This window comes from Periplaneta americana, chromosome 8 (genome assembly GCF_040183065.1).
Source record: "Periplaneta americana isolate PAMFEO1 chromosome 8, P.americana_PAMFEO1_priV1, whole genome shotgun sequence".
NCBI lineage: Eukaryota > Metazoa > Arthropoda > Insecta > Blattodea > Blattidae > Periplaneta > Periplaneta americana.
The window spans coordinates 131,327,690-131,340,791 of record NC_091124.1 but is presented as its reverse complement, the minus strand read 5'-3'; the positions used below and the strand labels follow the sequence as shown (position 1 = coordinate 131,340,791).

The 13,102-nt window shown below is 35.8% G+C and overlaps 1 protein-coding gene across 4 annotated transcripts in view; it reads right to left on the bottom strand.

Annotated features, from left to right (window-relative positions):
* The window catches only part of Ttc30 (tetratricopeptide repeat domain 30), a 123,359-nt gene that overhangs the window by 31,847 nt on the left and 78,410 nt on the right, over nt 1-13,102 (bottom strand). For all 4 annotated transcript variants that reach the window (XM_069833635.1, XM_069833636.1, XM_069833637.1 and 1 more), the window contains 2 exons: nt 5,886-6,082; nt 258-468 (listed from right to left, as the gene is read on the bottom strand). In XM_069833635.1, the coding sequence (XP_069689736.1) occupies nt 258-468; nt 5,886-6,082 (408 nt within the window). The remainder of the gene's footprint in view (nt 1-257; nt 469-5,885; nt 6,083-13,102) is intronic.

Here is a 13,102-nt window from a genome sequence, read left to right as displayed (position 1 = left end):
TTACTACCTATAGTCTTTTAAAATCTATCCAATAATTTAGAAAAAAATCACTGTGCACAAAGAGACAGACAGACAAAACTGCTTTTTATTACTGGTATAAAATATGCTGAAAAAGTGTATTTGCGAGAAAATATAGAAACAGATATCTTCGGGCATCAAAATACTGTCTCCTTATATTGTGTACAATGAGAAAATAAAATTATATATCTGTTTATTTAAAGTAATATGCAAAAGAATATGACCTGAACGTAACTTACGTTATCATAATGTTTCTTAACAATTGGCTCATAAAATCCTGTAGCTTCTTTGAATTTATTCTCTTGCATGAAAAGTACATGAGCAACATTCAATTTCCATATATCATTCTCATTACAAAACTCTACAGACTTTCGAAAAATCTTCTCAACCTGTGCATAATTTTCCATATCCCAATATATCTTAGCTTGTGACATCAGTACTGGAATATACCTGTAATAAATATAGTAAAAAATGTAGTTATTAGAAATAAAACAACACACTGTTTTGAAATACAGTTATTTTAGATATCATAAATAAATCATACAGATCATCAAAGACTGGGCTCTTTGGTTCAGTCTGCTCTTAATCCTGTGATTTGAACCAATATTAAATGTCTTGATTACACAACTTTTAACCTATATCACTTAGCAATATACGAAGATCTCCCCCGGTTTATGGAGATGATTCTGAGGTTTGGAACAAAAAAATGTAAATAAATTAATGGGATCACATTCATAATTACAGAATTACGGTAATTTGAAAACGGCAGAAAAAACTTTTATTTCAGGATTTCACTAACAAAAATGTGAAAAATAATTAAAATACAAATAACTGATTGTTTATATATCAGTCTCTTTTATTTAGAGTGGATTTAAATCAAATTTTCGAAAATGCCTCTCTGAATCTCAAGCATTGAAGCAACTCTTGGCATGTTTGTACCTTAACCTGATATAAGACGTCTTTCATCCAACCCCAGATTCAGTAATCTAAGGGTGTTAAATCTGGGAGGCCAGGTGATAGAGCCCGTACAACCAACCCATAGCTGTAGGAATTGCTGATCCAAGTGAGCTGTTTCTGCATGGTAGAAGTGAGCAGGTGCTCCGTCATGTTGGAAATACATCTGGCGTCTTCTTGTCAGAGGAACATCTTCAAGAAGCTGTGGTAACTGTTCTTGTAAAAAGTGAAGGTACATCTCACCAGTTAAGTGTCCAGGGAAAATGAACAGCCCCAGCAGCTGGTTATCCAAAATATCACACCACACACTGAGACTGAACCAGCTTTGAAAATTAGATTCTAACGTGGCATAGGGATAATCATCTCCCCAGACATGCAAGTTATACTTATTGCTGATTTCGTTCCTATCGCTCCATTCACTAAGACGTGTCTCGAAAATGTGTTGTAACTCCATAATTATGAATGTGATCCCATTAATTTATTTATATTTTTTGTTCCAAATAACCTCAGGAATTACCTCCATAAACTGGGGGAGAGCTTCATGAATCATCCTGTATTTGTGACGATCACTTTCACGTGTTAAATGTAAACTAAGTCTGTAAATACCTAGTTGACTAGTTTCAGCTTAATGGTAGCCATCTTCAGAACTAGTGAGGTCCTTGCGTCTTCTGGTTTCTTCAGTTGTTTTGCTGGGGGTTGCGTTTGTGTTAGATAGTGTAAAGTCAAATAGTGTGTGTGTGTGTTCTGGAATTCAGTTGTGTATTGAGGATTTGTTGTGGGTGTGTTTTCGTGTGTGTGTATATTTTGTGCTATTCTAGTGTGTTTAGTTTCTGTTTTTTTTTGGTTGAATATGTAGAATTTCCATGTCTGTGTCTATGTTGCTGTAGCTGTGGTTGGTGTTTGTGTTGAGTTCTGCGTATATGGCAGATGCGTTCTTTGTAACGTGTTTGAAATGATCTGCCTGTCTATCCAATGTAGAAGTTGTTGCATCTATTGTATGTGAGTTTGTATACACCTATTAGGTTGTATTTGTTTGTTTGTTTGTGTGTTGAGATGCTTTTATAAAGTGTTTTGTGTTCTAATGTTGTTTAGTCAACTGTCGAAAGAAAGGTCTGAACGTCACAAGTGATAACAAGAAGGCACCACTTATGAGGTTATGAGTATGATGTAATTTATTTTCCTGAATGAATATGAGATCTTGTGTGTGTTCTTGTTTTCGTATGTTAATGTTGAATATTTTTTGTGTTTGTGTTTCTTGTAATTAGTTAGTTTCCAATGGCTGGATCTTGACGTAAAGTCATCTTCCTTTTTGCTTTCTAGTAGAGGCTTATTTGGTCCTTTGATTTCTGTCTTTCTCTGTTCAGTTCTGTGCATGTTAGGAGGTGGATGGCATTATGGAGTTGTCATCTTTCAGAATTTACTATGTTCATGTGATGCAGGTAGTATGCCAGGTAGTTGTGCCCCATGTAGAATCTAAATTTTGCTGTTGCTTCTTTTCTTGGTAGGGAGTGTAGTCCATTCCGTCTTTGTCGATATTGAGCCACTTCTTCTCATGAAGTAAATGTTTTGTCTTTTTTATTATGTTGTCTATTATGTTGGGGTCGTTTCTATTATCTTGTGCTATTGTATTGTATTTGCTTACATTCCATGGTATTTGTACATTGCATCACAGCTAGAATATGGAACATGTCAAAAAAAATCTTCATAATACTAAAAAGTATTAATTAGTCACAGTCTAGTTGAAATATATATAGAAGAGTATTACAATATATTAGTACAACACAAGGGATTATTATCGACACTTAATGCAAGACAAATATCAATGCAGCATTGTTAAATGTCATAAATTCACCTACAGAATAGAAGAAGTGAGAAATTCGGTGCTTATTTAATTTTGCCCTACTTAAATAATTTTATGTTTTGAGTTCGATTTTTTATACTGGTATCCATAAAAAGACAATTAAATATTTGTTTTAAAATTTTGTGGAATGCCCCCTGAGCACGTGTATGTACTCTTTCTGAAGTGCTAGAGTGATTTTGTGTGTGTGTGTGTGTGAGTGCGTGCATGTGTGTAGCTAATCGGTGATGTATGCATGGGAGGGAGAAAGGAACTGACCACCCGACCTCACTATCTCCTGGCCTATTGCGTCATATGGGTGAGATTCAGATCTGTATTCGGACAGTTGACTAAAAAGCAGCAGCAGCAGCAGAGATGTCCATTTTGAAAAATCATTAAATGTATTAATGTAACATAGTACGTAAGTTTTAATCCAGCAAAACACCATGAGTTTGTAGATGCAAGCATTGGCGGTAGTGTGGGAGGGGGACCTGGTGCTGGTCGGTCAGCAGAAACACTCGGAATGTTAGCTGGGACAATGTATTATTGTTTTGAAAACTTCAATGATTTGCTGTGAACCAATTTTGTTGCTAGGAGATTGGTCAAGGTAACTTTTGTAGTTTTCAATATTTGGATTCCAACTTCCATTTTAAAATTATAATTTTTTATTACAGTCCAATCTTTCTGGAAATATAGCATTAGAGTAATCAATTCTTTGGACATAGCCTAATGTTTATTACGGAATCACTAAATACTTTGTGTGTTCAAACACATAGTTCTGTAACAATGACAAAATACCAGATATTGAGAGCTACCAAAATACATTATAAATACACTCAGAGACAAAAAAACCGGACACTTCTATATTTGCTTGTATTTTGTTGCCAATTATTTCAAAATGAAACAAAACCCATTTAAACAAAATAATGTTCCATTTAGCACCTTATACGACAACATTTGAAAAAAAAAAAATCTCTGATGAGAAAATTTACAAAAAATTACAAAGTGCGTATAACTATGGCATCGTTTGGTCTAACTGTTTTTTCATTTTATGGTGCCTTAAACATTAAAAACTCTTTTTAGTAACGGGTATTACCCCCTCTGGCTTGAATAACTGCATCCATATGTCTTGGCATGCTCTCAATTTGGTTAGCAATGTCTTCTTGAGGAATAAGTTCCCATTCTTCGCCAAGTGCTTGCCTCAACTCTTGTAATGATTCTGGTCTCGGTCGTCTATTCTTAACACGCCGTCCCAGCATGTCCCACATGTGTTCAATTGGGTTCATGTCTGGACTCCTTGCTGGCCATGGAAGAACATGGATTCCCACTTCTTGGAGATAATCTCCGACCGCATGGGCAATATGCGGCCATGCATTATCATGCATTAAAACAAAATTATCGCCTACAAATTGGCCAAATGGCACAACATGATCAGCCAAACATTCATTTATATACCTATCAGCTGTTAGTCTTCCATTTTCAACAAAAACCAACTCTGTACGAGCATCCGTACACACTCCTGCCCAAACCATCACTCCACCACCTCCATACGGCACATTTTCGGAAATGCAACACTGTGAAAATCGTTCTCCCCTCCTTCTCCAAACTCTTTCACGTCCATCAGGTGAGCACAGATTGAAACGGGACTCATCGGTGAACAGAACACAGCTCCACTGTCCATTCCTCCAATCCCTGTGATCATTTGCAAAACGCAGTCGTTCAACTCGATGCATCCTGAGAAGTCTGGGACCAGTTGCAGGTCTACTTGATATCAGTCCACTTGCTTTCAACCTCCTTCTAACTGTTTTGGCCGAAATTGGGCGTCCATGCATGTTAACAAATTGCTGGGCTACACTAGTAGCTGGCAGGTTGCGCTCCCTAAGAACTCTCAACACCATATACCTGTCTTCATTTGGATTTGTAGCTCTTGGACGACCCGAACCTGGTCTTCTGGTATATTCTAGGGTCTCTCTATACCGTTTTATGGCATCATGGGTTGTGCTTCTAGCCATATTCATAACATTTGCAATGTAACGTACACTGCGTCCATCATCGTAAAGGGCTACAGCTCGAGCCACATCTTCAGGTCGCATCTTGTTTTAAGACAAATGTTACAACCCCACTTAAACTCAGAAAATGTAAAAATTAAGAAATAACGAATGATAACGATAATGAAGCACAAAATGGTTGAGACAAAATTGTTATAGCTGAGGCTTCGAAAGCAAAATTGGAATATTTGGTTGTAATGGCTTGTTTATAAAACAAAAAACAATCAACAATGTATACACGTCTCCATAACAACAGATGGCTACCATAATATTGTATGAGAAGATAATGTTTTGCAAAATACCAGCAAATATTAAAGTGTCCGGTTTTTTTTGTCCCTGAGTGTAGTTCACAGGTAATCTGTTCATAATAATTATAAAGTAATCTTGCTTCTTTTGCTTAAAGTCCAGGACATAAGACTTCATGCATGCACACAGATACACATATTACATTAATTTTCTGAAATAAAAAAAAAAAACGAACTTACTTGAATTTTTCTTTTTTGTCTCATTGTAAAGACAATACCAAATAGTCTTTATGTTATTTATAATACAAACATTTTCCTTGTTATGTGACGGTTCTAGATTTTCACTACCGGTATTTTAATTTTGTAAACAGATAAATCCTTCAGGACTAGGCTTTTGGATATTCCAGAATGTCTTGGAACTTGACATTTTAAACATTTTGGAACTACATACAGGTTCCATAATCAAAACAGACAGCTAAGACCAGAGGGGTCACCCACTCTGTTGGGCTCTCAGTCATCTGGAGTAGCCAGACATAACAAGCCCAACAGAGTAAGAGACCTGTCTGGTCATACCTATCTGCTTTGATGATGGAACCTGTATGTAGTTCCGAAAATTTCGAAGTGTCTAGTTCCAGGAAACGATGTAATACCCAAAAGCTTCATCATGATTACAGCCATCACGAAACCCTAAAAACGCATGTATAAATCCTTATTAATATTTTATAATGTTACATTTTATTAAATGAATATGAACATGGACACTGACATTCACTGCTCTCCTACCTTTCTAAAGCGTCTTCATATTCACCAACAGCTCTTTTCACTGACTCATCATCGTGGTTTTGTCTTGCTTCCTGTACTTGCTTTGTTAGCTTCCGAAGTGTTTCTGTATGCTTGGAGGCAATCTCATCAAACTTACGGTAAGCTTCTTCAGGTGAAGTTTGCTGTGTTATCAGAGCATCCAAGAAGTTATATAGGTACTGAAATTGAAGTGCAAAAAGATCAATCAACTTCCATATCACTTTAATTCACAAGTGCTCTGCTGTAATGTCACTTAATCTACACTCAACACTCAATGCTCCTGCAGCCATCATGGCCCCGCCACTGCCACTGCCACTGCCACCACCACCAGCACCACCACCACTTGGGCCTGCACTACGGCTGTAGTGTAACAAAAATTTACTTCAAAACTTGTAATTAATCACTATTATGAAGCATTTTCTCGTTGTTCACGTATATTTCAAATTGTCCTTAATTACACTGGTCAACAAAATTTAAACTTTTGCCTGTTAATTGGGAAACAATGGGTGATTCTGAGTAACTTTTTTATGCTGATTTCAAATCTTTTTACAGAACTTTTCCATCACCCAGGGTTATAGAGTAATCATATGAAAAACATTTTTCGTGTCTATACATTATAGTATTACGATATCTTAGCTGAAATTACATTTATTGACCTAAAATATATGTGAAGCATATTTTCGGCTGTATTTTCCTTGAGGAACATCTCTTTTCAGTATCCAACAATAGTCTGCTAACATATTTGGACAACATTTACCCTGGTAGTGCCTTTCCACTTCCACGATGTCCTAGTGGAAACGCTCCCCGTGTTCGTCGCTCACAGCCCTAGGTTTTCAGGAAAGAGATCGAGATGGGAAGTAGAAAGTGTGTTTTTTAAAACATATTACATCCCATGATCTTGTAGTTCTCAATCATCTCACTGACAAGTTCTCTGTAGTTCCCAGAACTGAAGTTTCCTAAAAAGTTTGTGACAACATTTTTGAAATGTACCCATGGAGCTGCTTCTTGCATATTTAACTGGTTTTCAAACTGCGTATCTTTCATCAGTTCCCTTAGTTGAGGTCAACAAATATTCCTTCTTTTAGTTTAGCTTCACTGATTCTTGGGAATTTATTTTTCAGAAAGATAAATGGACTACCATCACAAAATTCTTAATCAAGCCTAATTTGATATGCAGTGGAGGCAATAAGATTTTTCAGAACTTACAAGTGGTTGGTGAAGAACATTATCTTGTCCTGGATTAAAGTGATTCTCTCTTTGACCAATTCTTTTCATAAAAATATAACTTTTAACTCTGCTATCCAACTTGCACAAGAAGCAGCAAAATTTAGTATAGCCAGCTGTAACCCCAGTAAGATAGCTATTACTTTCAAATCCCCACATATCTGCCAATAAAAATAGTCACACTTGATAGTGTTAGCAAAAGAGCTTTATATTCTCATAATTTCCCTTCATACCAACTGCATGGGCTAAAGGAATGGATGGATATTTGTTTCCATTATATAGTAACACTCCTTTCAAACTTGTTTTCGAGGAGTCTATGAACAAACGCCAATCCTCAGGTTTATGCTCAACACCCAGTGACTCGAACAAATTCTCAACATCATTGCAGAAAACTAGGTCCTCCTCTTTAGAAAACAAATGTTCAAATTCCTTTTGGCGTTGGCGGAAGAAACTTACTTTGGTGTTACCTGCAGCAGCTTCCAGCCTTTCAATCTTGAGGCGAGTAATTCTGCCTTGCTTTTACTTAAACCAAGATCCTGAACCAAATCATTTAAATCCTCCTGTGTTAGAAAGTGAGGTTCATTTATTGTATCATCTTCCACAAAATCTGGATGATTTTTAATTCATTTTGAACATCAGGAATACTTTGAATTACTTCAGTCAATGTTATGTCATCTGGTGGAGTTGGTATTGGAAGTTCTGGCCTATGAAGCACCTGCCGAATTGCAGAAACTAAATATTGATATTTAACAGTGTCTGGACTTCGAATTTATTCCAGATATATTTGGTAAGCAGAAGTAGCAGTCTGTCAAATGATCCTTAGGTTCGCACCATATAATAGGGACTACAAAAGGCATATGACAGGATCCTTTTAACCAGACAGTTAATAGTGTTACACATTTAGCACAACAAATTTCCGGGGCCCATGTCTTGTTCTGGTCTATTTTGTTGTTAAAATAACAGTCATAAGCTCTTCTAACTAGAGGAGTAAAATTTGACATCTGCCATTTTAAAGTTAGCTCACCACACAATTAACAGAAGTTGTTTCTATCTATAAGACACTTTCAAGACATGTTTCTTATACATTATACACTTATACACTACTTCTTACAATGCGCTATTAGGTACGGTATTATATACTTCTATCACAATTCAATTGACAACGGAAGAGAGCACAGGATTAGCTTCTTTCTTTAAAGAAAGCTTCTTTTCATCTGGGAAATTTTCGTTAAAATCACAGTTTTGTGAGGGAAATGTCATTATTGTTATTCGTGAATTCACAGGCAACAATACCAAACGTTACAAGTCAATTGTTGACACAATGTAATGAAATATAAATATAAAATACGCCTTCTAATCAGCATGTTATACACCACAAATGCTAATAAACAGGAACATATTTATTTTCAAAATTAAAAAAAAAATGGTGGGTGATGGAAAATTTCTGATTTCATTTTTGGAATCAGCAGATGGCAATACATAAGAAACACCCGAAATTATTTATTTAACAAAATCATTGTTGACCAGTGTTATTTACTTTATTTATTTCTGCTGAAAGTACAGCAATCATGCATGGAAAAAAGAAAGGCGGTCATACTCTCGACAGAAGAAAGAAATTATATCTATGAGATTCAAGTTGGAGGTAAGATATCAAATTCTCTTATCTTGCGTGTTTGCAAAGTGCTAGTAGCAAATTTTACAAAATTTACAACGGCAAATCTCTTTAAAGGCAATTGAGGCAATGCCTACCTTCCAAAAAATTCTCACAATTAAAAATTATAAATAATACTGCAATAAATATTCCTGCTATAATAAACTGTGATTGAGAAAATTAGCTGTTTGTACTAAGTTCTTCAATCAACAACTGCTAAATGTGGCATATGTCAACAATTGATGTGCTCGGACAAGGTGACCAAGGATCTACGGATGAGGCAAATGTTTCCTTGCCTCTCAAGAGTTGTGGCTTTACAAGGGTGACTGTGAGAAAGGGAAAGTGGCTGAGGTTCTTCAATGGCAGAAGGAATTTCTAGCAAACCCCTCTCCACGACGCTATGAGGCACATCTCACGGCCAACCCAGCGACCAACAAGAAATATTCAGACTTTTCTGCTCTTGAAGTCAGTGTTACCAATTTAACGCAGCTGGATCTAACTACTTTTAACAATTTTTTCAGCGACAACATTAATGAGACTTTTGTAATGTAAATTGTTTAAATATAACTTAGCGACTTTTAAGTCTCTTACAAATGATATCATTCTATTGATAACATAAGTAATGTATTACTTTTTTGCCCACCCATTCTTTAAATACTGCCTTCGCCAGTGAAAATTTATATCCAACTTATATTTATTAAGCCACCATCAATTGCCTGGCTGGGTTTGCAATATAATCGTCATACTCTAATGCTATTAATTTTTATATATTTTGACAATATATTAAAGAAAGAAAAATATAAAGCAACACTCTGTATTGAAAATGAAAATATTACGTGAACCTATAATATGAATCATGGAAGTCGAAAAGAATCCCTAGTAACCAAATTTTTCAGGAGAGAGAATGTTTTACGTCCAGTCATTCTGCTTTTTTTTTTTTAAATTGCTGCATTTTCTTAATGCAAACAAGCTATGAACATTTTGCATAGAGCAGGTGAACCTTTCTTATGATTGGAAGCACCTCGACTAGTCATGTTGTTCATTTGGAACCACTCAGAGGACATGTGTGGATTAAGGCTTTCCACAAATGCAAACAACTTTCACAGGGTGCCAAATGAATCCCAATCTTATTCATTATACTGGTATACATAAATGACCTAAAAGGAAAGCTTGCTACGATAATAAAAGACACTCCTGTATATTTACAGTTGATTTAGTTATTTTGACAACAAAACAAATTTTAAATGAAAGAATAAACAAGGCATTGAAGTCATTAGAAAACTGGGCTAGTGAAAACAACATGGAAATCAATACATAAAAAACCTGTTACCAGTTTTTTACTATAACACATACTCAAAAAAATTTTGATTTCGAAATAAAGACTAACCCAATTATGAAAAATGAAAATACCCACTATCTTGGCATCAGAATGGGTAACAAATTAGCCTGGTCCAGCCACATAGAAGATCATGTGCAGCATGCAAATAAAAGGATGTCACTATTAAAAAGCTCAGCAAAAGCAAAATGGCGCAGCTGTCAAGATATCATGAACAACACCTACATCAAATCTGTGATCACATATGGTAATGAAGCTATAGTGACGGCCACCAACAACCATTTCATAAAATTGGAAACAGCACAAAATTAGTCACTCCGAATCATTATAGTATAGGAGGAATCAAAAGTACTCCCATACAAGCACTTCAGTTGAATCAGGGATTTGCAAAAGGGACAAAGTCCATATTTTTTGCAAATTGAGTTTATACCGTTTCTGGCTCTCCATACACTCTTCTTGGATTTCAGCATTAAAAGGAACCAAGTTCTATAGAATGTACATATTTAAATTGTGTATCAACATGTATGGACTGTTATACATCCAGATCAATACAAAAAGGTTTTGTATTGTTTTCTTCAAATTTACTTTTTCAGACTTGGTCCATTTTGCAAATTCCTGATTCAATTGTACACAAACAATCTCCCTATTAAAGAAGAAATTATGCAACAAGCTGCCAATTAATTAGCTGCTAATTCCAGGAAACCAAATAACTGAAAACAATGTTTCAGACCTTAAACATGACACTTCTTCCACTCGATCCCACACATCATCCAGCTACAATTGACATAATTGCAATCACACATCCTGATAAGATGAAAGTTCATGGTCAGGCTTCTGTCCCTGGACTTTCACACCATGATTTAATCTGTGTTGCATATTCTTTACAATGTCCTAAAACAAAACCTAAAATAGTGAGCTATAGATATTTAATAAGTATTGAAGAGACAAAACTGATAACTGGCACTTTGGAATTACAGTGGCATACTATTTGGACTCAATGCTCAATTAACGAAAAGAACGAAACACTTAACGACCTCATAACACGACTGTACGACAAACATGCACCCCTGAAAAAAAAACGAGTGATTAGATCTCCAGTCCCATGGATGACATAAAATATTCGTAATCTTATGATGGAAAGAGACTCTGCATACCAGAAATTTGAAAGAAATAGAAGTGACAATAACCTGCAGACTTAAAAGACTTCAAGAAATAGAATAACTCAAGCAGTAGGCCTCCATAATGCACACAGTCTCATACAGACAAACACTGAAAACTCGGATTTGTGGATAAATTTGAGATCTATTGGAATGGGAAATAATAAAAGCCATGCAGAAATCATTGGAGATAATATATCACCGGATAAGTTAAATCAACTTTTCACTTTCCACTCCACATCTCGAATTCAACCTGATTCTAAAGCAGAAACTATACAACAACTCAAAGCTACTAGTAGCAATGAGACAGAAAAATTTCGTTTTTCATATGTTACTCCATTAGTGGTTAAAAAAGCCAAACACCATATTAAATCTAAAGCACAAGGTGTAGACAATATAAGCATTACATTATTGCATAAAATAATTGACGTCATCCTACCCACACTGATCCTTATCTTTAATGCCTCTATAATAACGTCGTCATACTCAAAACTCTGGAAACAAGCCATCATACAAGCTCTCCCCAAAAACTCCACACCTGTCACTGCTAACGATTACAGACCAATTAACATTCTCCTCGCCATGTCTAAAGCTCTAGAACGAATAGGTCATAAACAGTTATTGATAAGTCATCTCAGCGCTTCTGATGTATTAGATCCTTATCAATCTGGTTTCAGAGCAGGACACAGTATGACTACTGCACTACTTAAAGGAGCAGTCTGCGATAAAATTAAGTTGGCTTTAATCAAACATGTTTTTCAATCTAAGTGGAATGTAATTTGCCCCATGTCAATGCGAGGCATGGTTCTTGAGTTACTGACTCCGCACAAAAACTTATGACGTCACAGCCACTGAACTAGTGTGATTGCGTAATAGACCGAGAACATCGGCGAGTGCAGAGCAGTGCTTTATATTAAAATAAATAATCTTCTCTCGCCGTAGTAAACGTGAACAGAATTTCGGACTTGGTTATGATCGTGTGAAGTCATGTTTTGCTTTTCATTTAATCATAAAACCAGCACATACCAATGTTGTGGTTTTATGTACACGTATTTTCTTTTATATGAACGATTTTGAACTACAGTAGACTAAACAGAAGAAACTGTATCATAAAACAGTTTAAAATGCCGTGGTGTTGTGATTTTTCGTGTTCAGAGGGAACAACAAAAACAGAACATGAAGAAGGGGTATCATTTCATGTATTTCCGAACAGAGAAAAGTTACTGCAAAGATTTAAAACATGGGTGAAGAAAATCAACAGAAAAGGTTTGACACTATCGAAAACTACTGTTGTGAGTTCCAGTCATTTCCGTGAAACTGATTTTGAAGAATCGTCTTTACTAAAAAGACATTTAATGAAAGATAATAGAATTCCTATGAAAATTAAGAAAAATTCTGTCCCTTTCCTATTTTTGAAAGGAGAATCTCCCCAAGACAGTTCTGATCTATGCGCTCCTCTGCTTATAAATGAAAGAAGGTCGTCGAAGAAGCAATAGCAAGTTGCAGTGATGCACCTATAGCTGAAAATATTGACGTGTGTGTAGTTCTCGATGAGGCTGAAAATTCACAGGAACCTAATATAAACAAAGCTGTGCAGTGTGAGATAGGGTGTGAGACGCTAAGAAATGTGTGTGGTGAATCAGATGTGGGGGAGCAGAAACTGACTAGAGACATATTTTCAAATAAAAGAAGAAACTTCAAATTCTAATTCATCAGGTTCCGAGGACGCTGCACATGAAACAGAAAGTAAATAGGAAGTCAAAAAGTGTTTTTTTTTTTTCTGGTCAGCGTTACAAATTTTGTTTTTCTTCTGTAATATTTGTCATTCCTC